The sequence below is a fragment of the Scyliorhinus torazame genome, chromosome 12 (genome assembly GCF_047496885.1).
Source record: "Scyliorhinus torazame isolate Kashiwa2021f chromosome 12, sScyTor2.1, whole genome shotgun sequence".
NCBI classification, from domain to species: Eukaryota; Metazoa; Chordata; class Chondrichthyes; order Carcharhiniformes; family Scyliorhinidae; genus Scyliorhinus; species Scyliorhinus torazame.
The window spans coordinates 36,407,181-36,433,991 of NC_092718.1; the positions used below are offsets into that span (position 1 = coordinate 36,407,181).

A 26,811-nucleotide genomic window follows, 5' to 3' on the forward strand; every position below is an offset into this window, starting at 1 on the left:
GAGATCAGACTCCGGGGGGGTTCCTCCACCACGGCCAGGCCCACCAATCGGCGGGCGGATGCGATCCGGGGGGGGGCCTACCTTCTTCCGCGCCAGCCCACTGTGTGGCTCTGCCATGTTACACGGAGCCAGTGCGGAAGCGGCCGCCGCGTGCATGCCAACCCGCGGCGAGTCGGTGCGCACATGCGCCGAACTGCAGCGAGCAGTGCAGGCCCGCGTATGGCAACTGGAGCAGCACAGAGCACTCCGTGCTGGCCCTCTGTGCGTTACAGAATCAGTTTTTTTTACACGAGGGTAGTGGGTGCCTGGAACCCGCTGCTGGAGGAGGTGGTGGAAGCAGGGACGATGTGACGTTGAAGGGGCATCTTGACAAATACATGAATAGGATGGGAATAGAGGGTACGGACCCCAGAAGTGTAGAAGATTTTAGTTTAGATGGGCAGCATGGTTGGCGCAGGCTTGGAGGGCCGAAGGGCCTGTTCCTGTGCTGTACTTTTCTTTGTTCTTTGTTCCACATTCGATCTACCCTCTGCACAAACATAAAATCCTTTTCACCAGTTTCTTTTTATTATTTTGGTGTTTACTGTATATGTATTCACCATCCTGTAGAAATAAATTTTCCCCAACTTACCTGATCAATCCCCTTCATATTTATGAATAGTTCTCTCCTAAAAGTTCTCTTGCGTAAATGAATGAACTCGAATTCCTTTAGTCACTCCCCATAGCTAAAGTCGCATCTGGGAAATCATCTCAATGAATCTATTCTGGGTCCTTTCCATGGTCGTGGCATCTTTCCTATAGTAGAAATCCCAAAAGTGGGCACCATGGTTTAACGATGGCCTAATCACATGATTTGTAGTTAACAGAAATTTGCTGTAAGTGTTAGTTGTAACCATTATGATTACTTTGATTTTGATTTGATTTATTGTCACATGTACCGAAGTACCGTGAAAAGTATTTTTCTGCGGCCGAGGGAACGTACACAGTACGTACATAGTAGACAAAAAGAATAATCAACAGAGAACATTGACAAATGGTACATCGACAAACAGTGATTGGTTACAGTGCGGAACAAGAGGCCAAACAAAGCAAATACATGAGCAAGAGCAGCATAGGGCGTCGTGAATAGTGTTCTTACAGGGAACAGATCAGCGCGAGGGGGAGTCGTTGAGGGGTCTTGTAGCTGTGGGGAAGAAGCTGTTCCTATGTCTGGATGTGCGGGTCTTCAGACTTCTGTACTATCTGCCTGATGGAAGGGTCTGGAAGAAGGCAATGCCTGGGTGGGAGGGGTCTCTGATAATGCTGTTTGCCTTCCTGAGGCAGCGGGAAGTGTATACACAATGTGGAGGTGGCAAGCTTGTGTAATTACTAATGGTTTTCTTCAGTTTCCCTATTTACTCTTTTATAATGTGTTGTTTACCAGGTGCTGGTTATTGGTGGTGGTGTTGCTGGTTTAGCTGCTGCTGGTACTGCAAAATCGATGGGAGCCATAGTCCGTGGTTTTGACACAAGGTAATATTGCTTTGTTGTGTGCAGCAGGTCAAATATTTTGTTCTTCAGTGTAAATACTATTCTATTAAATGGGAAAGAAATCGAAAAAGAATGTTACAGCAATCACTTTGGCTCATGTAGCTAGGAACTTTGAATTTCAACCTCCAGAAGGAGATGGTCAATTCAAAGTACACGGTTTCATAAAACAACATGAGACACTGCACCAAAAGTAATTGGGATAAATTTGCGGAGACCCTGTTATCAATGCGGAGTTTTTCTCAGCAGCAACATTGGTCAGAGAATTAAGCACAGGGGATTGACGTGCACTATCAGCAATACTTTTTAGATTAATAATTCTTGAGAGTGGGGCGGCACGGTGGTGCAGTGGTTAGCACTGCTGCCTCACGGTGCCGAGGACCCGGGTTCGATCCCGACCTCGGCTCACTAACCGTGTAGAGTTTGCACATTCTCCCCATGTCTGCGTGGGTCTCACCCCCACAACCCAAAAATGTGCAGGGTAGGTGGATTGGCCACGCAAACAGCCCCTTAATTGGAATTTTAAAAAAATAATAATTCTGAGACTGGAATCCCAGGTAACGTATCCTGTTTTGGAAAGCTAACTTAGAAAAAAACATTGATTAAATGTTTAAACCGAACTGATTAAGGTGCGTCGAGGTTTAGATGTTAGATTTAAGGGGATTATTGAAAAGCACTTTTGCAAGCCAGTTCCAATCGCCACTGCATCCCAATTCTTTACAGAACAATATGCTCAAACCGTGTGCTTTGTTAGCAGCTGATCTAAGGTAATCCATCTTGTATAATTCTTGTGCAGAATGGCAGCCTTGGAACAGTTTAAATCATTTGGAGCAGAGCCACTTCAAGTTGATGTGGAGGAATCTGGTGAAGGGACTGGTGGATATGCCAAAGTGATGTCAAAGGAATTTATTGAAGCTGAAATGGCCCTATTTGCTAAACAATGCAAGGAGGTGGATATTCTCATTAGTACTGCTCTTATCCCTGGTGAGTGATGACAACTTCGAAAATCAAAACACAAAAAAGATTATTTTCATTTTAGTTGTTATTTTATTTGCAAATTATTTTTAAGAACTCCAGTTTTCCCAAAATATGTTTTTTTTTTAAACAATGGGAAAAGATCAAAGCCCAGTTTTATTATGCGCCGCATTTATCCTTGGAAAACCGATGTATTTGTTTCAGTCACATTAGCTTGATGAGGACTAATGTTCCATTGTAGAAGTCTTAGGAGAGCAACTCACGCTTGTTATTGTTTTCTTGGGTGCATATTTCTCTATTGTAGCAGTGATAATTTTCCATGAGACTAAATATTGCCTGCAGCACCCTACAATATTTTCAAGATGCCATGACAGCGGGCAGAATTTTCCCATTTTTTGGCAGGGTGGCACAGTAGGCAGGATGAATGGTGTGGAGGCCATCAGCCCCAATGGCGGCTTTCTCCATCACGCCATTCAACTGATGGTCGAAGTAAAGTGAAGGGGTATTTTTTACCACCCCGGGTCGAGGATCTCCCTACCCCCACAGAACAGCCCCCCCCCTAACCCAATGCTTTTACTTTTGGCAATATGCTTCGAGTGGCTTAGAGTGTGCCTGACACAAAGTGATGCTTGGCTTACCCCTTACTAATCCTCGTTTCCATCGCCAGCTACCTAAAAGCCAGTCACTATCCACATAAACAAGTTTGGTGCATTCTCTTTTCATGCATTTCAAAGTAAAAGATTAATAACAATCGCAAGCTTTCGTTCAGGGACACTTGGCTGTAAAGATACGCACTAGGATTTTCCAGCCCCGCCTGCCACCACGGTCTTCCAGTCTCGCCAAAAGCCAATGGACTTCTGGTTGGCACGCGTCAGATTTTGCAACACCGGGGCAGGAAAATCCCAGCCACAGTATGATTTGCTTCATTTTTATTGCATTTCATCTGGGTAATCAGGACATTCAACATCTGGATTAAAACTGACTAGGATCAACATTTTTTCTACAATACAGTGCAAGGGAAAAAATGGATGGTTAGTATTCCACTAACTGAGCCCGCCTAGTTTTCCTACCACTTGGCTTCCTGTTCTACGCCATGTGGCTTCAGTTTCTTTAGGTTCCTGATTGTTATTTAGTGACTGCTTCTGGGAAGTTCTGCAAGTGAAAGAATTTGGATCAGTCATTAATGTCGGGCAGCACGGTGGCACAGTGCTGCTGCCTCATAGTGCTAGGGACCCAGGTTCGATTCCGGCCCAGGGTGCCTGTGCGGAGTTTGCACCCCCCGTGTCTGCATGGGTTTATTCCGGGTGCTCCAGTTTCTTCCAACAGTCCAAAGATGTGCAGGTTAGGTGGATCGGCCATGATCAATGCGTTGGGTAATGGGACTTGGGCGGGAGAGTGAGTTTAGGTATAGTGCTCTTTCTGAGGATCAGTACAGACTTGATGGGCCGACTGGCCACTTTCTGCACTGTAAGGATTATATGTTTACTCATATTGAAGAACAATGTTTTTTTCAATTAATTATTAGGAATGTTGACATATTGGAAAAGATTCATTTTTCATTGGGGAAGAAAAGGGCTTCCTAGATATTCGAAATCGAGTGTACTTAGAGAAGAGGTAGCAGAGGCAGAACTGTAGGTATTAAATCGTGAAACATTTGTTTCTTGGGGGTCGTTTTGCGGGATTGAAAGAGCTGGGAGCGAAGTATGGGCTGGAGTAGGGGGAAATGTTTAGATAAATGCAGGTTTGAGACTTTGCCAGAAAGGAGATACAGAGCTTCCCAGTAGAGCCGGCTTCCACATTGCTGGAGCAGGTGCTGACGACAGGGGGACTGGAGAAGGGGTTAGTATCGGCGGTTTATGGGGCTATTTTGGAGGAGGAGAAGGCGCCGCTAGAAGGGATCAAGGCAAAGTAGGAGGCTGAGTTGGGCAAGGGTATGGAGGAGAGGTTCTGGTGTGAGGTGCTCCGGAGGGTGAACGCCTCCACCTCGTGTACAAGGTTGGGGCTGATACAGCTGAAGGTGGTGTGTAGAGCACACCATACAAGGGTGAGGATGAGCCGGCTCTTTGAGGGGGTAGAAAATGTATGTGAACGTTGCGGTGGGGGGGGGGGGGTCGCAAACCACGTTCATATGTTTTGGTCCGGTCCAAAGCTGGAGGATTACTGGAAGGAGGTGTTTAGGGTAATCTCTAAAGTGGTGCACGTGAAACTGGACTCGGGCCCTCGGGAGAACATATTTGGCGTGTTGGAAACGAGAGCGGAGGAAGATGTTGGAGCCTTCGCCTCGTTGATCACCCGAAGTGGACCCTGTTATGGTGGAGATCAACCTCTCCACCCTGTGCCCTGGCATGGCGGGAGGACCTGCTGGAATTCTTGATGCTTGAAAACGTCAAATTTGAATTGAGGGGAAGGATGGAGCGGTTCTGCAATTCATGGGCGTTATTAAAATGCACTTTCGAATATTGGATCACACTGAACATTAGTGGGGGCTGGGAGGATTGGGGGGAGGGGGGACTGTGTGTGTTAATGGTGACTATGGGTGATTCTTAATTCCTCTTTGTCATTTGTTTATGTTAACATGCAGGCTAATGTTTGGGGGTTTGGTGGGAGGATGGGATTGTTGTTATTGATATGGGGATTGACATATTTGTTACTGATTATTGTTTATTGTTGGTTGTAAATTTGGGAGAAAATGTGAAAATAGAAGAGAATAAAAAGTATTAAAAAAAATAATAATTTGTGAAACAGAGCAGTAGTGCGGGAGGACTGGTGAATTGCTGACATTTTTATTTAAGAAGGTAGACCGAACATATCTATGGAACTATGGAGCAGCCCAAAAAGAAAATAGAAAAAAACATCTCGGCCCAAATCTTCCATCCTCCTTCATGGCTGGGATTTTCCGATGTCCATGAAAGTGAATGGAGTTTTGACTGGAATGCTAAATTTTCCGTTCTCGCTTGCAATGGAATGGTTCCACCACGGACAAGATAGGAGAATCCCGACCCATTAAACAAAAAACATGGTGCGGGATTCTCCGCTTTGCCGGCGCCCGGGGGTTTCCCGACGGTGTGGGGCTGCCCCACAGTGGGAAACCCCATTGACCGGCCGGCGTGACGGAGCATCCCGCCGGCGGGTCGGGACAGAAATGTGGCGGGGCGGAGAATCCAGCCCATGATAAATGTCAAGTTGGGTTTCAAAAGGAACAGCCTTGTTGACCAACCTAATTGAGTTCTTTGAAAAGGTAACAGGAAGAATTGAAGTGGGTAATACTGTAGATATAATATTGGCAAAAGGCCTGCGATAAGGTTGTCGTGTTATTGACCCTGGGGTAACACGGACTGCAACTGGACGCAGTTGTACTTGAAAGTAGACTCCAAACTGTGATGTTGGTTCCATACGCTTTATTGAACTTGTTAAGCAATGCACACAGTTCGCTGTGTGTTTGACACTCTACTAATCTAAGCGTGCTTGTTATAACTAACTAGACCAGACTAGCTCTGAGCCACGTGTAGAAGGTGCTAACTGATATAAACATGACGAATGTGATATAAAATAGTTACTTTAGAGATACTAGTTAATGTAATGTAGAAATAAGCCACTTTGATTCTTTTAGTTAGGGACAAAGGAATTTGGGACCGCATGGAAAAAGCAGGAAGAGGTGTGTCTATAAGAGTGAGGATGCATTGATAAGGGCCAGAGAAAGGGATTGGAAGTGAGCCAATCAGAATGGATTAAACAGGTCAGGAGGGACCTAGGCTGACCTATGTCCGTCGAGTATGTGAAACTTGATACCATTTGAACTGATTTTGCAGAGATTCCTTTGTCTGTTAGTTCAGTCGTTTTCTGGAGTGTAAGAGGCAGGACGTCCTGTTACATTTCTGTAAGATGATAAAGCTTGCAAGCTAAATAAATAACTTCTGTTTACGTGCGAATCCGTCTCAACTTTTATTGAGGCCAGACTGACAGAGAAAGAAAATAGGAGATCAACATTTGGTGCCGAAAACCGGGATTTCTCAGGGCGATCCTGTTCCAACTGCGAAATCAGAATTAGACTGATTATGAACAGGAGGACGGGGAACAAAGGGCCCTCAATGTAGAAATGGAAAACGACCAGCATTGATTGTTCCCCCTCTTCTCATCGTCTGATTAGTCTGGTCACTCGCGGTTGGCACAGAAAGACCGCCTCGACGAAATCACAGGTCAGTCTGGGGATAAGCACTTTAATTGTGAGTTAATTCGGCTGGGGAAGGCTATATTGTTGATGTAACATTTAAGATAAATGGTTCAACTTTAATTGTGAGTTAATTCGGCTGGGGAAGGCTATATTGTTGATGTAACATTTAAGATAAATGGTTCAACTTTAATTGTGAGTTAATTCGGCTGGGGAAGGCTATATTGTTGATGTAACATTTAAGATAAATGGTTCAACTTTAATTGAGAGTTAATTTGGCTGGGTTATGTTATGAGGGGTAGATGTAACATTTGAAATTGAAACAAATGGTTCACCTCTATATGTCTGTGTGTTAAAAATATAGTTGATTAAGTTAAAGAATTTTCCTTGGATTGTAGTGGCGAAAAAACGCAGTTCCAAGGACTAGTTGAGATTATGGGAAATTCCTTGGATAGCACAAATGATCCAGGCATGCCACTGCAAATATTATGTGATAAGTATCCGGACAAAGCTAAAGACTTTAGAAAATTGTCAGCACAGTTAAGAACTAAAATGGGAGATGAATGGCCACTAGGGGGAACCAAAGACCTAGAAATGGTTAAGAAAATCCAGGGACTGATATGGAAAAAAAATCAAAGTATGAAAACTAAAGAATTAATTGGATTATGGAGGCAATATTGTCAAGAGGAAAAAGATAAGATTATGTTGTCCAGCTGGCAGGATAATGCACTTAAAATGGGGATTTCAATTAGTGAACAGGGTAACCTAAAAACATTACAAATCTTGAAAAAGGAATGTGCATTTAAAAAAAGAGCAAATAGAGACAAGAAGGACCCGGGTCACACAAGAGGTGAACTACGTAGTTCAATGGCTGGCCTTGAATTGTCGGAAGAAGAAAAATTCAATAAGTCGGAAAAGTCAGTAGAAATTCCGTCTGCACCCATAGTATGGTCTGCGCTCATTCCAGAACCACCAGAGTACAATAATATATACCCAGCCATTGCTCCCCAGATTTCAAATATGCCAGAAACTCAAGCCCTTTTGGGTGATAGTGTGGGTCCTGTTTTACCAACTTCACAACCGAAAGAGCAAAAGGAACTTTGTCCCACAAGCCCAGTTAGCTCTAGGACAAGATCTCGGACAGCAAGAGAGGGGCTTGAAGCTCACCAGAAACAATTAAGCATATCACCTCAGTCTCCCCAAACTAAGGAGAAATCACAAGAGTTGGGAACAAAGAAAGCTGAAACAACTTCGGTTGAAGAGAAAGAACTCCCCCTAGTGACAGGGAGAGACGTTGAAGTCTTGGAACAACCAGGGGAAATACCTAGAGTGCCCCCTGGTGACATTCGGAGACAGTTACCGATTAGGAAGATGAGAAACCCCGATCCAGGGACGGCAGCTGCAAACCCCACAATAGACGTTTACTTCCCATGGACACCCAGTGAGATGATGGCTATTATGACTACAATCCCAGATAGAAAAAAATCTCCTGCTGCCTTTGTGGATTCATTGAGAACTACTATCTCAATTTATCAAGCTGATTCAAGGGACCTCTGGGCCCTAGTTCAGCAGATTTTAACCCCAGCAGAGTACCGCACTTGTCTTAACCACCTGAATTATGCTAGTCATGCCGCACTCCAGCAGGCCTATGCGTTAGACGACGATAGAAGGACACAGATCTTAAATGCATTGAATAGCACATTTCAAAGGCCCATAAATCTTTCTGTTATCTTAGACCTAAAACCTAAGAAGAATGAAGACCCAGAGGAATTTCTGGGGCGTTTTAATGAAATCTACCGGGGGCAGTCAGGCGATTTGCTGTATCAAAATGGTCAGAATTCCCCTCAATACTGTGCTATGTTAATGCATTGCCTACCACCTTCTGTGGTTACTGCTGTGAAATGTAATAACATGAATTGGACGGAGAACGACCCTTCCCAGATGGCAAGGGCAGTCAGATTTTACTGGAAGGAGGGTGTAGGCCCAGAAGGAGGCTCAGTTACAAAGGTTAAGACTGAGTATGTAATGAAAAAGGATGATCTGCGACCCCAACAAGGGGCAGAAATGGTAGTTTACCAGCAGGAGCCCCAATATAGTGACTTTGGGTGGGTGGATCAGCGAAGAGGGGGATACCAAACCCACCCAAAAGGACCCTCACCCCATTTTTATGGTCCACTGAATGAATCAACAGCTCTACAACCGCAGCCCCCTCTGAGGGGCCATTGGTCTACTGGAAGACGAGGCCGGGGCAGATATAAAGGGAACAATGGATGTTTTAATTGCGGCCGTGCAGATCACTGGCAACAGGAATGCCCTTTTAAAAGACAGACAGTAGAAGGAGATTATCCGACCCAAAGGAGGGGGTACCCACAAAGGGGAGGACAGATGAGATACACTGACTTCTCCCAGGAAAACCCTTTCCCAACACAGGATTGACTAGCTAATTTAGCCATCAGGACTCTCCAATCCGACAGGGAACCTATTATCTCTCTGCAGATAGGAGATCAACATCACTCATTTGTCATCGACACAGGGGCAGCGATGTCTTCTGTGCAATCAACACTTAAATTACCAATATCCAACCACACACAGCAATTATCAGGGTTCCAAGGACAGGTGTGTGAGTATCCTATTTCTGAACCTGTGACAGTCACTTACGAGAATACGTCTGCAGAACATCAGTTTGTAGTGACTACTGGATTGGACTGTAACTTGTTGGCCCGAGATTTACTGTGTATCTTCCAGCTACAGCTAGAATGCGGAGATGAGGGGGTAACGGTTACATCATGGAGGATGAGACAACAGTGCTATATTTCTATCACCCCCCAGTGGTGGACGTTAGACATTGAACAGTCACTGCATCACGTTACCCTGGCCTATGACAGAACTGGACGAAACAGGGAGTTGGAGGACAAATACCGGCCATTACTTGAGACCGAATGGCCAGTCAAGGTTACAGCCACAGTCACGGGAAAAGAAGGTACAGCCGATTTTGTTACAATATCACCACATTTATGGCCACAGTCAGCTTCGGTAAGCCCTCACATTACACGTCAGGTCTATGACCCGTACCATGCCAGGGATATGGGACGAATGGTCAGGAGGGCAGTGGATCATTCAGATCCAACAGACTACGCACTTCAAGCCATGCCAGACGGCACTACCATAAAATATTTTGAGGTCCCTGAAACGATTAACACTCGACTGCAGCATCACAGGGGACATGATGTGTTGGAATATGTCAATCCACAGGTCTGGGCGGAATACCCATCACAAGTGGGAAAGACAAATGTTACACCTATCAAGGTAATGATTAAGGATCATGCAAAGCTACCTTCCATTCGGCAATACCCCCTCAAATCTCAAGCTGCTCCATCAATAGATAAATTAATTCAAGAACTATTGAAACAGGGTATTTTGGTCCCTTGCCAATCAGAATGTAACACCCCCATACTTGCTGTGCCTAAACCAGCCAAACCAGACCAGTACCGATTAGTACAGGATTTACGTTCAATCAATGCCATCGCACAGCCGTTACATGCTCTCGTCCCTAACCCTGCCCACATACTGGCTCAAATTCCAGCACAAGCCCGGGTCTTCGCCGTAATTGACCTTCAGCACGCCTTCTTTGCCCTCCCACTTGCGACTGAAAGTCAATATTTGTTTGCCTTCACTTACAATGGGCAGCAGTATACCTGGACCCGACTGCCACAGGGGTTTGTCAATTCCCCTACACTCTTCTCCAGATGTTTGCAGACCCAACTGCAGGCCTTGACATTGGAGCATGGTTCCACTCTAGTGCAGTATGTAGATGACATATTGGTGGCAAGTCCTGACGAGCCCAGTAACAGGGATGATGTGATCCAATTACTGAACCACCTATCCTCGTTGGGTTATGTTGTTTCACAAGCAAAGGTCTTGGTGGCTCAGAGAAAAGTTAAGTTCTTAGGAGTTTTACTTACAGCCACAGAAAGAAGTCTCGACCCCAGTAGGATTGAACCAATATGCCAATTCCCTGCCCCTACAATAGCCAAAGAGGTTCGTCATTGGCTGGGTATGGTGAATTATTGTCGGCAGTGGATACCAAACATCGCTGTCTATACAAAGCTGCTGACACCTTATACGAGTAAAGAGGGAAACTTTACTCTCACCACCGAGGCAGTCGAGGCCTTCCGTTGCCTGAAGCAGGCCTTGCTACAAGCACCGGCCCTCGGTAGGCCCCTATACGACCGACCATTCCAGATATACTGTACCGTTCTGGAAGGATGTTCAACAGCGGTACTCACTCAGAAACATGGGGACAAGCACCGGCCCGTAGCATATTACTCTTCCAAACTCGACCCAGTGGCGTTGGGTCACCCTGTTTGCACCCAGATCCTGGCAGCGATATACAATAGTTTGCAAGCTGCTGCCAACATCACTCTACAACAGGATATTATGGTGTATAGCTCCCACTCGGTAATCGCACTATTGGGGCAACTGCAGACTCAGCATCTTACCGCAGCTCGTCAGAATAGGTATGAAATATACCTTTTGAACAATCCACGTCTGACATTTAAATATTGTACCACTATCAATCCAGCCTGTTTTCTTAGCGGTCCCCCGGTCCATGAGGATGCGCCTGGTCACGACTGTTTAGCCTTGATTCAGGAAACTACCACAATAAGGGACGATCTGAGTGATATTCCGTTAGAACAACCTGACATGATTATGTATGTTGATGGCAGTGCATTAGTAAGCCCCACTGGCCGGAGACTGTCCGGTTATGCAATCATAGATCAGGATGGTCTGATTTTAGAAGCAGCAGCTTTCCAGACCCCTTACTCAGCACAACAAGCTGAACTTTTTGCCCTCACCCGTGCATGTATAGTTGGGGGAGATCGCCGGGTAAATATCTACACTGACTCCCGATATGCTTTCGGGGTAGTTCATGACTTCGGACAACTCTGGAAGAATAGGGGATTCCTTACCTCGGCTGGTACAGAAATATCCAACCGGGGTTTAGTTAATGACCTACTGCAGGCCCTCCTTCTGCCAGCGCAGATTTCCGTTATTAAATGCGCTGCCCACACGAATGGTACAACCCCAGTTGACGTTGGTAATGAACGAGCAGATCGTGCAGCGCGCACAGCCGCACAAATTCAGCAAGTGATGGTGCCTAAAATGTTAAGTCAGACTAAACGACCTACTATGAATGTGTCTGCTTCTGACAAGCCAATGCCAACCATCCAAGACGTCATAAGGTTACAGGAGGACGCTCCTGAGAGTGATAAACAAATGTGGAAACGGTTAGGTTGTACATATGATTCTGTTTCCTCTTTATGGACCACGCCTGCACATCAGACTTGTATGTCTGATGTGCTGGCTTTATGGGTCATTGAATGTGTACACTTTGCAACTCATTGTGGGGCTCGAGGGACTAGTGATTTGTTGCTGGACACTTGGTGGCACCCTAAAATGCAGGGGTTGGCCCAAAGTATCAGTAATCGGTGTTTGATTTGTCAGCAATATAACACCGGAAAAGGTATCCCTTGTGGGATGGGGCAAACCCCGTTGCCCAGTGGTCCCTTTGAGACGCTCCAAATGGATTACATTGAGTTGGAAAGGTGTCAATGTTACAAATATGTTTTGGTCATTGTGGATGTGTTCAGCAGATGGGTCGAGGCGTATCCGACTATCGATAATAAAGCTGCTACTGTGGTTAAAGTCTTGATGAGGGAAATCATTCCCCGGTACGGTATACCAGCTCAGTTAAGTTCTGATAATGGGCCTCATTTTATTGGACAAATTAACAAGGAGTTTTGCTCCCAGTTGGGCATACGCCAGCAGTTACACTGTGCTTACAGACCGCAGGCAGCCGGGTTGGTTGAAAGACACAATCAGACCCTCAAAACTAAATTGGCTAAATTAAGAGCAGACACGGGACTGACATGGCTTAAGTTGCTCCCCGTTGCCCTCTTCCAGCTGCGGGTTACACCTGCGGGACCAGCCCGGCTCTCTCCCGCCGAGATTCTTTATGGCAGGCCTCTTAGAACTCCTTGGAGCCTGCAGGTTCCCAGACGGGTTCAGTTTCATCAGATGACTGAGGAAATGACCACCTATGTTCTGGCCCTTACGCAAGTGCTCAAGGAACTCCATGGCCAGGTCCGCGCGGCTCACCAGCCATTGCCCCCAGTACCTAGCTCACTTTCAGTCCAGCCCGGTAGTTATGTAATGGTCAAAAATTGGACTAGGAAGGGGTCGGAGCCGCGATGGGACGGGCCCTTCCAAGTTCTCCTTGCCACCCCCACAGCAGTTAAAGTGGAGGGGCGAAGTGCTTGGGTCCACCTACATCACTGTAAATTGAGCCCATCTCCACTACTGTAAAAGGTCGGATACTAACCTGCCTCCCTTCTCCAGTGCTATTTTACAGGTGTGGAGCATGATGGAGTGGCTACGCATCGTCTGTCTGATATTTGGCCTCACTTCGCTTGGCGTGTTATTGGCGATGGACATGGAAAAGGGGAATATTATGTATCTGTGTAGCCCCAACCAATCTACAAGGATACATCACCTATGCACAGGTGATGTTCTTCACTGCCCCCATATACGAGGACATGGTATCGACTCATGGAAGGTCATCAAAGTTAAGGAGAATGCGGGAGTCATGAAGCAGCTGCACCGGTCCCGGCGATGGGAAGGGAACATTATATGGACATTGCCTTGTTTTTGGAATACATGTAAATTTGATTTTGGATGTGTTAAAAGTGGTACAATAAAGGTAACATCAAGCTGTCAGAAGAGTGTAGGAAGAGACCATGAGAAAGAGAAAGGGACTAGAGAGAGGACGGGGCGTGTGAGAAGGGAAGTACAGCTAGAACGTAGGTTACCGGGAGATACACTTAAGTTAATTAAAGGCCAAACTGAGGAAAACCCGGGTAGTATGAATCTCTTCTACCAGATTTACCACCGTCTGTATGGCCAGGGACGGGTTGTCTGCTACCCGAACCCCGCAGCGGTGTCTAGGTTATTTTCTGTTTCACCGCTTTGGGGCACTCCCCAAACGGTGGTTCATTGTCAGCGTTCCGAGCCATTGCCCGAGCACGTCACTCTTCCTTACGATCCGGATTCAGCACCACCGGCTATTTGCCTTCCCCTCCCTCGGGATAATTCCCATTCACAGTACGATAGGCTGCGACGGTGGAGGGCGTACATACCTAGCCACTTCACTCCCAATAGGGATTCCCGGTCGTACGAGAATTGCTTCAGCAGTGAAGGATATGGCTGTTTGCTGGTAGAGGTGGACACAAATATAACATGTCTGTTTCCCACCTGTACGGACAGGAGGTGCCATATCACCCAGGCGTCTGGCAAATGCGTTTGTTATAGCACCACTTGCGTTCCATTGAACGCTGGCCTCCAGCTCCTTTGTGGCTGGGCGAATGTCTCTCATATCACTGTTGGGACTAGGGCTTTCCGCATTGCTGGGCGGCCCGAATGGGCATTTCAAAATTGGATAAACTGGGCTACTGGGAGGTCCTTACGCAACCGATATACTGATTGTGATGCTAGTCTCCACACGGACCAAGGATACTACTTTTTATTTAATGGTACGGCGACCAACGTTTTGTCACCCCCATTTCCCCGCCGAATTGCTGTAGGGACTCTAGTCCCTACCACAGTCCCCTGCCCTTCGGCGTGGAACCTGCATAATCAGTTAGCACGCCGGGCAGTCTCTGCTGAATTTTGCGAGAACTGGAAAAAACCTCAGGTTCTTGCACCCAACCGGGGCCACTCAGCCGGGTGGGGCATTCTGAGCGTATTGACACTGGGAGGTGTGGGGGGTTCCTTGGCTGTTAGTGATCGGAATTATTTTATTTGCGGCCTTACCATCTTGGGAAATGAAACCTTGGGAGCCCTCGGGGCAATAACTAAGGAGTTGTCTCAGCTACGGTTGTTTGCAATGCAGAACCGGTATGCTCTTGACTATCTTCTGGCCCGTGAGGGTGGGGTATGCGCCATAGTACAGGGCAAGTGTATTATGGGTGTTCAAGACTTGACCGCTAACATCACTAAATTTATGGATCGCATACGGGATCACTTGGACGGGATGCAGGATCCTGGCTCTTGGGGTAACTGGGGATTTGGGGGATGGAAGGACTGGTTGATAAATATGGCCATGTATCTAGTGGTAGCTATCGGCTGCATCTTTGTGGGCCTGGCCATCCTTAAATGTGTGATGGGTAGAATGCGGGGTGCACTGGATCAGATCACCGCCCCAATCACCGAGAAAAAGATTTTAACTGTTAAAATCCATGAGGGTGAAGCAGATGAAGGGGGGCTAAGACAGGAATTGGAAATGCAGCGACGAATCTTTTTAGATGAGGAACCGTAGCTATAGATTGGATAGTTCGGTTATCATGGAATGATAAAAGGAGGGAATGACGAATGTGATATAAAATAGTTACTTTAGAGATACTAGTTAATGTAATGTAGAAATAAGCCACTTTGATTCTTTTAGTTAGGGACAAAGGAATTTGGGACCGCATGGAAAAAGCAGGAAGAGGTGTGTCTATAAGAGTGAGGATGCATTGATAAGGGCCAGAGAAAGGGATTGGAAGTGAGCCAATCAGAATGGATTAAACAGGTCAGGAGGGACCTAGGCTGACCTATGTCCGTCGAGTATGTGAAACTTGATACCATTTGAACTGATTTTGCAGAGATTCCTTTGTCTGTTAGTTCAGTCGTTTTCTGGAGTGTAAGAGGCAGGACGTCCTGTTACATTTCTGTAAGATGATAAAGCTTGCAAGCTAAATAAATAACTTCTGTTTACGTGCGAATCCGTCTCAACTTTTATTGAGGCCAGACTGACAGAGAAAGAAAATAGGAGATCAACAAACACCCTGACTGTCACTACAGTTGTCACCAGTGGAAAGAGGCAGAGTGCTGATGCCCCGTGTGTTTTAGAGTGGGAGTCCACCCTCTAGTGTTCTGCCTGGTGATTGGTTGTGTTCGGTCCTGTGTGTTGATTGGCTGTACTTCGTGTCTGTCACTGCCTGTCTGTATCTCATTATGTACATGAGTGCATATCATGACATTCCCCCCTTTTTAAAAAAAAAAAAAAAATGTTGGTTGCTTGGGGCATATGCGACTGTATTTACATGTATGACTACTTACATTAAATGGCGAGTGAATGAATATATACATGAGAGGTGTCTAGCGTGCAGATACAGAACAACATTTACAAGATAAATGTCTATAAGTTCAATCTTTGGGGCTTGCATCGGATCCTTGTTGATTGCCTAGAGGTGGAGGTGGGGACAACGGCGCTTTGACAGGTGGGATTGCTGCTAGATTGGTGGCCTCGTCGTGCGAGGTGTCCGGAGGAGGCATAACAACATCCGTAAAAGTAAGATTTGGTGGTGGGCAGGCAACTTTGCGCAGTGCCCTTCTGCTGCGCCTGACAATGGAGCCATCCGCCATACAAACTACAAACAATCTGGGAGCAGCCTGTCGAACAACAACAGCTGGAGCTGACCAGCCTCCATCAGGTAGCTTGATGCAAACAGCATCTTCCGGAGATAGCACAGGCAAATGGTAGCATGAGCATCGTACGTCAGCTTTTGCCGGTTCCTGAGTTGCTGCACCTTTTGCAGCACTGGGAGGTGATCCAGGTCTGATAAGTGTATGGCCGGAACAGTCATCCGCAGATCTCTATTCATGAGGAGTTGAGCCGGAGACATACCGGAGGACAGAGGGGTTGCCCTGTACGCCAACAGCGCATGGTTGAAGTCAGAAGCAGAGTCCGCAGCCTTGCAGAGCAGTTGCTTCACTATATGGACCCCTTTCTTGACCTTCCCGTTGGACTGCGGGTAGTGTGGGCTTGAGGTAATGTGGTTGAATTGGTACGACTTGGCAAAATTGGACCACTCTTGGCTGTCGAAGCAGGGACCATTGTCACTCATGACAGCGAGTAGAATACCATGCCTGGCAAATGTCTCCTTGCAGGCCTTGATGACTGTCCTTGATGTGAGGTCTGACAGCTTCACAACTTCCGGGTAATTTGAGAAGTAACCTATGATGAGCACATAGTCACGCCCATTAGCGTGAAAAAGGTCGATTCCCACCTTTGACCACGGAGAGGTCACGATCTCGTGTTGCTGGAGTGTTTCTTTTGTTTGAGCAGGCTGGAAACGCTGACAGGTCGCACAATTGAGGACCATGTTGGATATGTCCTGGCTGATTCCAGGCCAATAGGCAGCCTGCCGGGCACTGCGCCTACACTTTTCGACACCTAGGTGTCCCTCGTGGATTTGTTTGAGCACTAAGCTCTGCAGACTGCGAGGAATAACGATATGATCTAGCTTGAGGAGAATCCCCTCGACGACTGTCAGGTTGTCCTTCACATTAAAGACCTGAGGGCATTGCCCTTTTTGTCAGCCATTTGCGAGGTGGTGCATTACACGCTGCAGAAGAGGGTCTTTGGCAGTCTCTTCACAAATGCTGATCACACTTTCATCTGAGGCCGGGAGGTTGCTGGCACACAGCTGCACCTGTGCCTCATTCTGGCGGATGAAGTCAACCTGTTCACAGGGCGAGGTGATGGAGCGGGACAGGGCATCCGCAATTATCAGCTCCTTGCCTGGTGTGTATACTAACTCAAAATCGTACCTTTGGAGTTGAAGGAGAATGCGATGAAGCCTGGGCGTCATGTCATTCAAGTCCTTATAAATGATGTGGACCAAGGGACTGTTGTCAGTCTCCACTGTGATGGTTGATAGACCGCAGATGTAGTCAGTCATGGAACTTTACAATGTCGGTTAGGAGGCCCAGGCACTCTTTTTATATCTGGGCGTACCTCTGTTCAGTAGGAGTCATGGCCCTTGACGCATAAGCAACTGGAGCCCAGGACGAGGAGTCATCCCTCTGGAGGAGCACCGCACCAATGCCGTCCTGGCTTGCGTCCATGGAGAGTTTTCTTTCCCTGTCCGGGTCAAAAAATGCGAGTACCAGAGCAGTGGTGAGCTTTGCTTTGAGCTCGAGCTACTCTGCTTGATGTGTGAGTAGCCACTGGAATGCAATGGACTTCTTCACCAGATGCCTGAGAGCTGTGGTGTGTGAGGCCATGTTGGGAATGAAATTTCCCAAGAGGTTCACCATTCCGAGGAAGCGTAGTACCGCCTTTTTGTCTTCTGGGGTGGTCTTGGTGTTAATGGCCTTGACCTTGTCTGAATCTGGTCGCACACCCTGCTGGGACATCTGGTCGCCCAAGAACTTGATGGATGACATGCCAAAGGAGCACTTGGCCTTGTTCAGCTTGAGGCCGTTTGCATGGACACGTCGAAAGACTTGTTTGAAACGAGATATGTGTTCCTCGGGGGTCGTGGACCATATGATTACATCATCTACGTAGACAGGCACACCCTCAATGCCCTCCATCATCTGCTCCATGATCCTGTGAAAGATTTCAGAGGCTGATACAATGGCGAACGGCATACGGTTATAACAGTACCTGCCAAATGGTGTGTTGAACGTGCAGAGCATCCTGCTGGACTCGTCCAGTTGTATCTGCCAGAAACCACGCGATGCATCTAGCTTCGTGAAGAATTTGGCGTGTGCCATCTCACTGGTCAGTTCCTCCCGCTTCGGGATCGGGTAGTGTTCCCGCATTATGTTCTGGCTAAGATCTTTGGGATCTATGCACCGCAACTCTCCTGAGGGCTTCTTCACATAGACCATTGAACTGACCCAGTCAGTCTGTTCCGTCACTTTGGAGATTATGCCCTGGTCTTGGAGCTCCTGTAGCTGTGCCTTTAAACGTTCCTTCAGAGGAGCCGGCAAACGGCGCAGTGCATGGATTACAGGTGTGGCATCTTGTAGCAGTGTGGCAGAGTACCCATTCCATCAAACACATCCGGACATTGAGCAAGGATGTCATCAATGTCAGCCTGAAGATCCATGTTGGAAGAAGACATGGCATAGACTCGCTGTACGAGGTTGAGTAGCTTGCATGCATGGGCACCAAGCAGGGATGCCTTATCAGGCTTGCCGATTTCGAATTGCAGTGTGATATTGATGGTCTTGTTGGAGACAAAAAGATGACCAGATCCTAGTGCAGTTATGGCATTGCCATTATAATCGAGGAGCTGGCAGGCTGGCGGAAGAATTTGGGGTTGCTTTTTAATGATCAAAATCAGCTTGAGATATGAGATTGGCAGAAGCACCAGTGTCCAGCTTGAACTGTATGCTGCACTGATATACGTGTATGACAGCACGCCATTCGTCCACGGAATCCACATTGAGGATAGATCGGCGTCTTGCTGAATTTGAGGAGGCATATTCACATGTAGTGATGATGTCCACACGATAGGAGGACTCCAGGCAGTCGTCCTCTGGATCCGTAGTGCTACCAGGATTAGAATCCAGTAAACCTTGCTGTACACATCGAACGCGCTCGCGTTGAAATTGGGATCGATGGCCCTTGACTGGTGGTGCAGACCTACACAAGGCTGCATAATGTCCAGGCTTCCCGCAATTTAAACATCGCCTGCCTTTTGCAGGGCATTGCCGCTTTAAGAGGGCGGTGCCGCAGTTCGGGAACGTCATGACGTTGACGTCGTTACGCTCCGTGCGTCGTCGCACATGCGCAGTGCGGCCAGCCGGCGTTCGCATCTGCGCAGTTTGGTTTTCAGCGGCTTTGTTCTTCCGTTCATGTTGCGCATGTGTGGGGCCCCGGGAAAAGCGCGTGAAATGACCGCCATCATCGAAACTGAGGCGCTGCATCCGTGTGATGGCCTGTACACTCTCTGCCTCGTGGGAGGCAAGTTTTACGTATTCTGACCATTTGAGACGGGAGTACCGATTTCTCGCATGCTCAAGACCTATACACATTTCAATTGCGACTGGCAGGGTCATGTGCTTAATTTTGAGGAGTTGCTCCCACAAGGAATCGGAGTGCACCCAAACACGATCTGATCCTTGATGATGGAATCAGCGGTGTCACCATAATTGCAGGACGGCGCTAATATACAGAGATGAGTTAGAAAGGATTGGAAAGGTTCATCCTTACCCTGAAGGTGTTGCTGGAAGATATAGCGCTCAAAGCTCTCGCTTGACAAACAAAGAACAAAGAACAAAAATGTACAGCACAGGAACAGGCCCTTCGGCCCTCCAAGCCCGTGCCGACCATACTGCCCGACTAAACTACAATCTTCTACACTTCCTGGGTCCGTATCCTTCTATTCCCATCCTATTCATATATTTGTCAAGATGCCCCTTAAATGTCCCTATCGTCCCTGCCTCCACTACCTCCTCCGGTAGTGAGTTCCAGGCACCCACTACCCTCTGCGTAAAAAACTTGCCTCGTACATCTACTCTAAACTTTGCCCCTCTCACCTTAAACCTATGCCCCCTAGTAATTGACCCCTCTACCCTGGGGAAAAGCCTCTGACTATCCACTCTGTCTATGCCCCTCATAATTTTGTATACCTCTATCAGGTCGCCCCTCAACCTCCTTCGTTCCAGTGAGAACAAACCGAGTTTATTCAATCGCTCCTCATAGCTTATGCCCTCCATACCAGGCAACATTCTGGTAAATCTCTTCTGCACCCTCTCTAAAGCCTCCACATCCTTCTGGTAGTGTGGCGACCAGAATTGAACACTATACTCCAAGTGTGGCCTAACTAAGGTTCTATACAGCTGCAACATGACTTGCCAATTCTTATACTCAATGCCCCGGCCAATGAAGGCAAGCATGCCGTATGCCTTCTTGACTACCTTCTCCACCTGTGTAGCCCCTTTCAGTGATCTGTGGACCTGTACTCCTAGATCTCTTTGACTTTCAATACTCTTGAGGGTTCTACCATTCACTGTATATTCCCTACCTGCATTAGCCCTTCCAAAATGCATTACCTCACATTTGTCCAGGTTAAACTCCATCTGCCATCTCTCCGCCCAAGTCTCCAGACAGTCTAAATCCTGCTGTATCCTCAGACAGTCCTCATCGCTATCCGCAATTCCACCAACCTTTGTGTCGTCTGCAAACTTACTAATCAGACCAGTTACATTTTCCTCCAAATCATTTATATATACTACAAAGAGCAAAGGTCCCAGCACTGATCCCTGTGGAACACCACTGGTCACAGCCCTCCAATTAGAAAAGCATCCCTCCATTGCTACCCTCTGCCTTCTATGGCCTAGCCAGTTCTGTATCCACCTTGCCAGTTCACCCCTGATCCCGTGTGACTTCACCTTTTGTACTAGTCTACCATGAGGGACCTTGTCAAAGGCCTTACTGAAGTCCATATAGACAACATCTACTGCCCTACCTGCATCAATCATCTTAGTGACCTCCTCGAAAAACTCTATCAAGTTAGTGAGACACGACCTCCCCTTCACAAAACCGTGCTGCCTCTCACTAATACGTCCATTTGCTTCCAAATGGGAGTAGATCCTGTCTCGAAGAATTCTCTCCAGTAATTTCCCTACCACTGAAGTAAGGCTCACCGGCCTGTAGTTCCCGGGATTATCCCTGCCACCCTTCTTAAACAAAGGAACAACATTGGCTATTCTCCAGTCCTCCGGGACATCCCCTGAAGACAGCGAGGATCCAAAGATTTCTGTCAAGGCCTCAGCAATTTCCTCTCCAGCCTCCTTCAGTATTCTGGGGTAGATCCCATCCGGCCCTGGGGACTTATCTACCTTAATATTTTTTAAGACACCCAACACCTCGTCTTTTTGGATCACAATGTGACCCAGGCTATCTACACCCCCTTCTCCAGACTCAACATCTACCAATTCCTTCTCTTTGGTGAATACTGATGCAAAGTATTCATTTAGTACCTCGCCCATTTCCTCTGGCTCCACACATAGATTCCCTTGCCTATCCTTCAGTGGGCCAACCCTTTCCCTGGCTACCCTCTTGCTTTTTATGTAAGTGTAAAAAGCCTTGGGATTTTCCTTAACCCTATTTGCCAATGACTTTTCATGACCCCTTCTAGCCCTCCTGACTCCCTGCTTAAGTTCCTTCCTACTTTCCTTATATGCCACACAGGCTTCGTCTGTTCCCAGCCTTTTAGCCCTGACAAATGCCTCCTTTTTCTTTTTGACGAGGCCTACAATATCATTCGTCATCCAAGGTTCCCGAAAATTGCCGTATTTATCTTTCTTCCTCACAGGAACATGCCTGTCCTGTATTCCTATCAACTGACACTTGAAAGCCTCCCACATGTCAGATGTTGATTTGCCCTCAAACATCCGCCCCCAATCTATGTTCTTCAGTTCCCGCCTAATATTGTTATAATTAGCCTTCCCCCAATTTAGCACATTCATCCTCGGACCACTCTTATCCTTGTCCACCAGTACTTTAAAACTTACTGAATTGTGGTCACTGTTACCGAAATGCTCCCCTACTGAAACATCTACCACCTGGCCGGGCTCATTCCCCAATACCAGGTCCAGTACCGCCTCTTCCCTAGTTGGACTGTTTACATATTGTTTTAAGAAGCCCTCCTGGATGCTCCTTACAAACTCTGCCCCGTCTAAGCCCCTGGCACTTAGTGAGTCCCAGTCAATATTGGGGAAGTTGAAGTCTCCCATCACCACAACCCTGTTGTTTTTACTCTTTTCCAAAATCTGTCTACCTATCTGCTCCTCTATCTCCCGCTGGCTGTTGGGAGGCCTGTAGTATACCCCCAACATTGTGACTGCACCCTTCTTATTCCTGATCTCTACCCATATAGCCTCACTGCCCTCTGAGGTGTCCTCTCGCTGTATAGCTGTGATACTCTCCTGAACAAGTAGCGCAACTCCGCCTCCCCTTTTACACCCCCCTCTATCCCGCCTGAAACATCTAAATCCTGGAACGTTTAGCTGCCAATCCTGCCCTTCCCTCAACCAGGTCTCTGTAATGGCAACAACATCATAGTTCCAAGTACTAATCCAAGCTCTAAGTTCATCTGCCTTACCCGTAATGCTCCTTGCATTAAAACATATGCACTTCAGGCCACCAGACCCGCTGTATTCAGCAACTTCTCCCCGTCTGCTCTGCCTCAGAGCCACACTGTCCCTATTCCCTAGTTCTCCCTCAACGCTCTCACCTTCTGACCTATTGCTCCCGTGCCCACCCCCCTGCCATACTAGTTTAAACCCTCCCGTGTGACACTAGCAAATCTCGCGGCCAGGATATTTATGCCTCTCCGGTTTAGATGCAACCCGTCCATCTTATACAGGTCACACCTGCCCCGGAAGAGCTCCCAGTGGTCCAGATAACAGAAACCCTCCCTCCTACACCAGCTGTTTAGCCACGTGTTTGTCTGCTCTATCTTCCTATTTCTAGCCTCACTGGCACGTGGCACAGGGAGTAATCCCGAGTTTACAACCCTCGAGGTCCTGTCTTTTAACTTTCTGCCTAGCTCCCTGAACTCCTGCTGCAGGACCTCATGCCCCTTCCTGCCTATGTCGTTAGTACCAATATGTACAACGACCTCTACCTGTTTGCCCTCCCCCTTCAGGATTCCCTCTACCCGTTCGGAGACATCCTGGACCCTGGCACCAGGGAGGCAACATACCATCCTGGAGTCTCTTTCACGTCCACAGAAGCGCCTATCTGTTCCCCTGACTATAGAGTCCCCTATAACTATTACTCTTCTGCGCTTTGACCCTCCCTTCTGAACATCAGAGCCAGCCGTGGTGCCACTGCTCTGGCTGCTGCTGTTTTCCCCTGATAGGCTATCCCCCCCGACAGTATCCAAAGGGGTATATCTGTTCGAGAGGGGGACAACCACAGGGGATTCCTGCACTGACTGCCTGCCCTTTCTGGTGGTCACCCATTTCTCTGCCTGCACCTTGGGTGTGACCACACTTACATAACTGCGATCTATGACGCTTTCCGCCACCTGCATGCTCCTAAGTGCATCCAATTGCTGCTCCAACCGAACCATGCGGTCTGTGAGGAGCTGCAGTTGGGTGCACTTTCTGCAGATGAAGCCATCCGGGACGCTGGAAGCCTCCCGGACCTGCCACATCTCACAGTCAGAGCACAGCACCCCTCTAACTGACATTGCGTCAATTAATTAAAATTAAAATTTGTCTTTTTTTTTTTTTATAAATACTTTTTTTTTTAAATTACAAAGTTACTGTCAACTATCTGTTTCCTAGCACTAGATTTCTAATAGAAATGCGATAGCTAACTATAATATCCTCCGATCTCTGGCTTAGATATCCTCTAAATTATAATTAAGTTATTATGTTTAATTAGTTCCCAAATACTCAAAAAAATTTAGGTTAGAATCCCAACCAGCCACTCAGGTCACAGCTTTTCTGTGATGTCACTTCAGTTTCCCCCCGACACACACAATTTGAAAAAAAGGTATAAAAGTAAAAATCACTTACTTACCTTCTTACCTTCTGAGTGTCTGAGATGTTCTCAGGTTCTCTCGCTGACAGAGACTGCTCCTCCACCTCCAATCCTTGGCCTGCACAATGCTAATAATATAATAATATAATATGGCACTTACCTTACACCAATGGGTCTTATTATTAGGTTAGAGGAGGAGGGTGGGTGGGAGACACTACACGTGTAGTGACTCGGGTTTCCTCTCCACCAGAATTTATTGGGGGGGGGGGGGACTTGCCAGAGGTCGAACTTCCGGTTCCCGCCGAAATCCAAAGGGCTGCTCCTGTAAAGGTAAGAGCTTTTAAACTAACTACTCACCTCCCAGAAGGCCCCTGCGCACCGCTGCCGCCGAAATCCAAAGGGCTGCTCCTGTAAAGGTAAGTGGTTTTAAACACACTACTCACCTCCCAGAAGGCCCCTGCGCACCGCTGCCGCCGAAATCCAAAGGGCTGCTCCTGTAAAGGTAAGAGCTTTTAAACTAACTACTCACCTCCCAGAAGGCCCCTGCGCACCGCTGCCGCCGAAATCCAAAGGGCTGCTCCTGTAAAGGTAAGAGCTTTTAAACTCACTACTCACCTCCAAGAAGGCCCCTGCGCACCGCTGCCGCCGAAATCCAAAGCGCTGCTCCTGTAAAGGTAAGAGCTTTTAAACTAACTACTCACCTCCAAGAAGGCCCCTGCGCACCGCTGCCGCCGAAATCCAAAGGGCTGCTCCTGGAAAGGTAAGGTTTTTAAACACACTACTCACCTCCAAGAAGGCCCCTGCGCACCGCTGCCGCCGAAATCCAAAGGGCTGCTCCTGTAAAGGTAAGTGGTTTTAAACACACTACTCACCTCCCAGAAGGCCCCTGCGCACCGCTGCCGCCGAAATCCAAAGGGCTGCTCCTGTAAAGGTAAGAGCTTTTAAACTAACTACTCACCTCCCAGAAGGCCCCTGCGCACCGCTGCCGCCGAAATCCAAAGGGCTGCTCCTGTAAAGGTAAGAGCTTTTAAACTCACTACTCACCTCCAAGAAGGCCCCTGCGCACCGCTGCCGCCGAAATCCAAAGCGCTGCTCCTGTAAAGGTAAGAGCTTTTAAACTAACTACTCACCTCCAAGAAGGCCCCTGCGCACCGCTGCCGCCGAAATCCAAAGGGCTGCTCCTGGAAAGGTAAGGTTTTTAAACACACTACTCACCTCCAAGAAGGCCCCTGCGCACCGCTGCCGCCGAAATCCAAAGGGCTGCTCCTGTAAAGGTAAGTGGTTTTAAACACACTACTCACCTCCCAGAAGGCCCCTGCGCACCGCTGCCGCCGAAATCCAAAGGGCTGCTCCTGTAAAGGTAAGAGCTTTTAAACTAACTACTCACCTCCCAGAAGGCCCCTGCGCACCGCTGCCGCCGAAATCCAAAGGGCTGCTCCTGTAAAGGTAAGTGGTTTTAAACACACTACTCACCTCCCAGAAGGCCCCTGCGCACCGCTGCCGCCGAAATCCAAAGGGCTGCTCCTGTAAAGGTAAGAGCTTTTAAACTAACTACTCACCTCCCAGAAGGCCCCTGCGCACCGCTGCCGCCGAAATCCAAAGGGCTGCTCCTGTAAAGGTAAGAGCTTTTAAACTCACTACTCACCTCCAAGAAGGCCCCTGCGCACCGCTGCCGCCGAAATCCAAAGCGCTGCTCCTGTAAAGGTAAGAGCTTTTAAACTAACTACTCACCTCCAAGAAGGCCCCTGCGCATTGCCGCCGAAATCCAAAGGGCTGCTCCTGGAAAGGTAAGGTTTTTAAACACACTACTCACCTCCAAGAAGGCCCCTGCGCACCGCTGCCGCCGAAATCCAAAGGGCTGCTCCTGTAAAGGTAAGTGGTTTTAAACACACTACTCACCTCCCAGAAGGCCCCTGCGCACCGCTGCCGCCGAAATCCAAAGGGCTGCTCCTGTAAAGGTAAGTGGTTTTAAACACACTACTCACCTCCAAGAAGGCCCCTGCGCACCGCTGCCGCTGAAATCCAAAGGGCTGCTCCTGTAAAGGTAAGTGGTTTTAAACACACTACTCACCTCCCAGAAGGCCCCTGCGCACCGCTGCCGCCGAAATCCAAAGGGCTGCTCCTGTAAAGGTAAGAGCTTTTAAACTAACTACTCACCTCCCAGAAGGCCCCTGCGCACCGCTGCCGCCGAAATCCAAAGGGCTGCTCCTGTAAAGGTAAGAGCTTTTAAACTCACTACTCACCTCCAAGAAGGCCCCTGCGCACCGCTGCCGCCGAAATCCAAAGCGCTGCTCCTGTAAAGGTAAGAGCTTTTAAACTAACTACTCACCTCCAAGAAGGCCCCTGCGCACCGCTGCCGCCGAAATCCAAAGGGCTGCTCCTGTAAAGGTAAGAGCTTTTAAACTCACTACTCACCTCCAAGAAGGCCCCTGCGCACCGCTGCCGCCGAAATCCAAAGCGCTGCTCCTGTAAAGGTAAGAGCTTTTAAACTAACTACTCACCTCCAAGAAGGCCCCTGCGCACCGCTGCCGCCGAAATCCAAAGGGCTGCTCCTGTAAAGGTAAGGTTTTTAAACACACTACTCACCTCCAAGAAGGCCCCTGCGCACCGCTGCCGCCGAAATCCAAAGGGCTGCTCCTGTAAAGGTAAGTGGTTTTAAACACACTACTCACCTCCCAGAAGGCCCCTGCGCACCGCTGCCGCCGAAATCCAAAGGGCTGCTCCTGGAAAGGTAAGGCTTTTAAACACACTACTCACCTCCAAGAAGGCCCCTGCGCACCGCTGCCGCCGAAATCCAAAGGGCTGC

General features: G+C 47.9%; 2 protein-coding genes across 2 annotated transcripts in view; both read left to right on the forward strand.

Moving 5' to 3' along the window:
* LOC140387501 (NAD(P) transhydrogenase, mitochondrial-like) overlaps positions 1-26,811 on the forward strand; it is a 131,327-nt gene that overhangs the window by 40,254 nt on the left and 64,262 nt on the right. The window contains exons 6-7 of the mRNA XM_072470676.1: positions 1,424-1,512; positions 2,324-2,511. Of these exons, the coding sequence (XP_072326777.1) occupies positions 1,424-1,512; positions 2,324-2,511 (277 nt within the window). The remainder of the gene's footprint in view (positions 1-1,423; positions 1,513-2,323; positions 2,512-26,811) is intronic.
* On the forward strand, positions 6,369-15,481 carry LOC140387500 (uncharacterized). The gene is made up of 3 exons (XM_072470675.1): positions 6,369-6,379; positions 12,325-12,402; positions 13,070-15,481. The coding sequence occupies exons 2-3, from the start codon at positions 12,383-12,385 to the stop codon at positions 15,042-15,044; spliced, it is 1,995 nt and encodes a 664-aa protein (XP_072326776.1). The 5' UTR covers positions 6,369-6,379; positions 12,325-12,382; the 3' UTR covers positions 15,045-15,481.

What these genes read in the sequence shown, in the direction of transcription:
- LOC140387500 (XM_072470675.1), top strand. Translation starts at nt 12,383, where the DNA reads ATGAGGGAAATCATTCCCCG. An exon ending in ATGAGGGAAATCATTCCCCG is followed by an intron (nt 12,403 to 13,069) that starts GTACGGTATACC and finishes TCCCTTCTCCAG; the next exon opens with TGCTATTTTACAGGTGTGGA.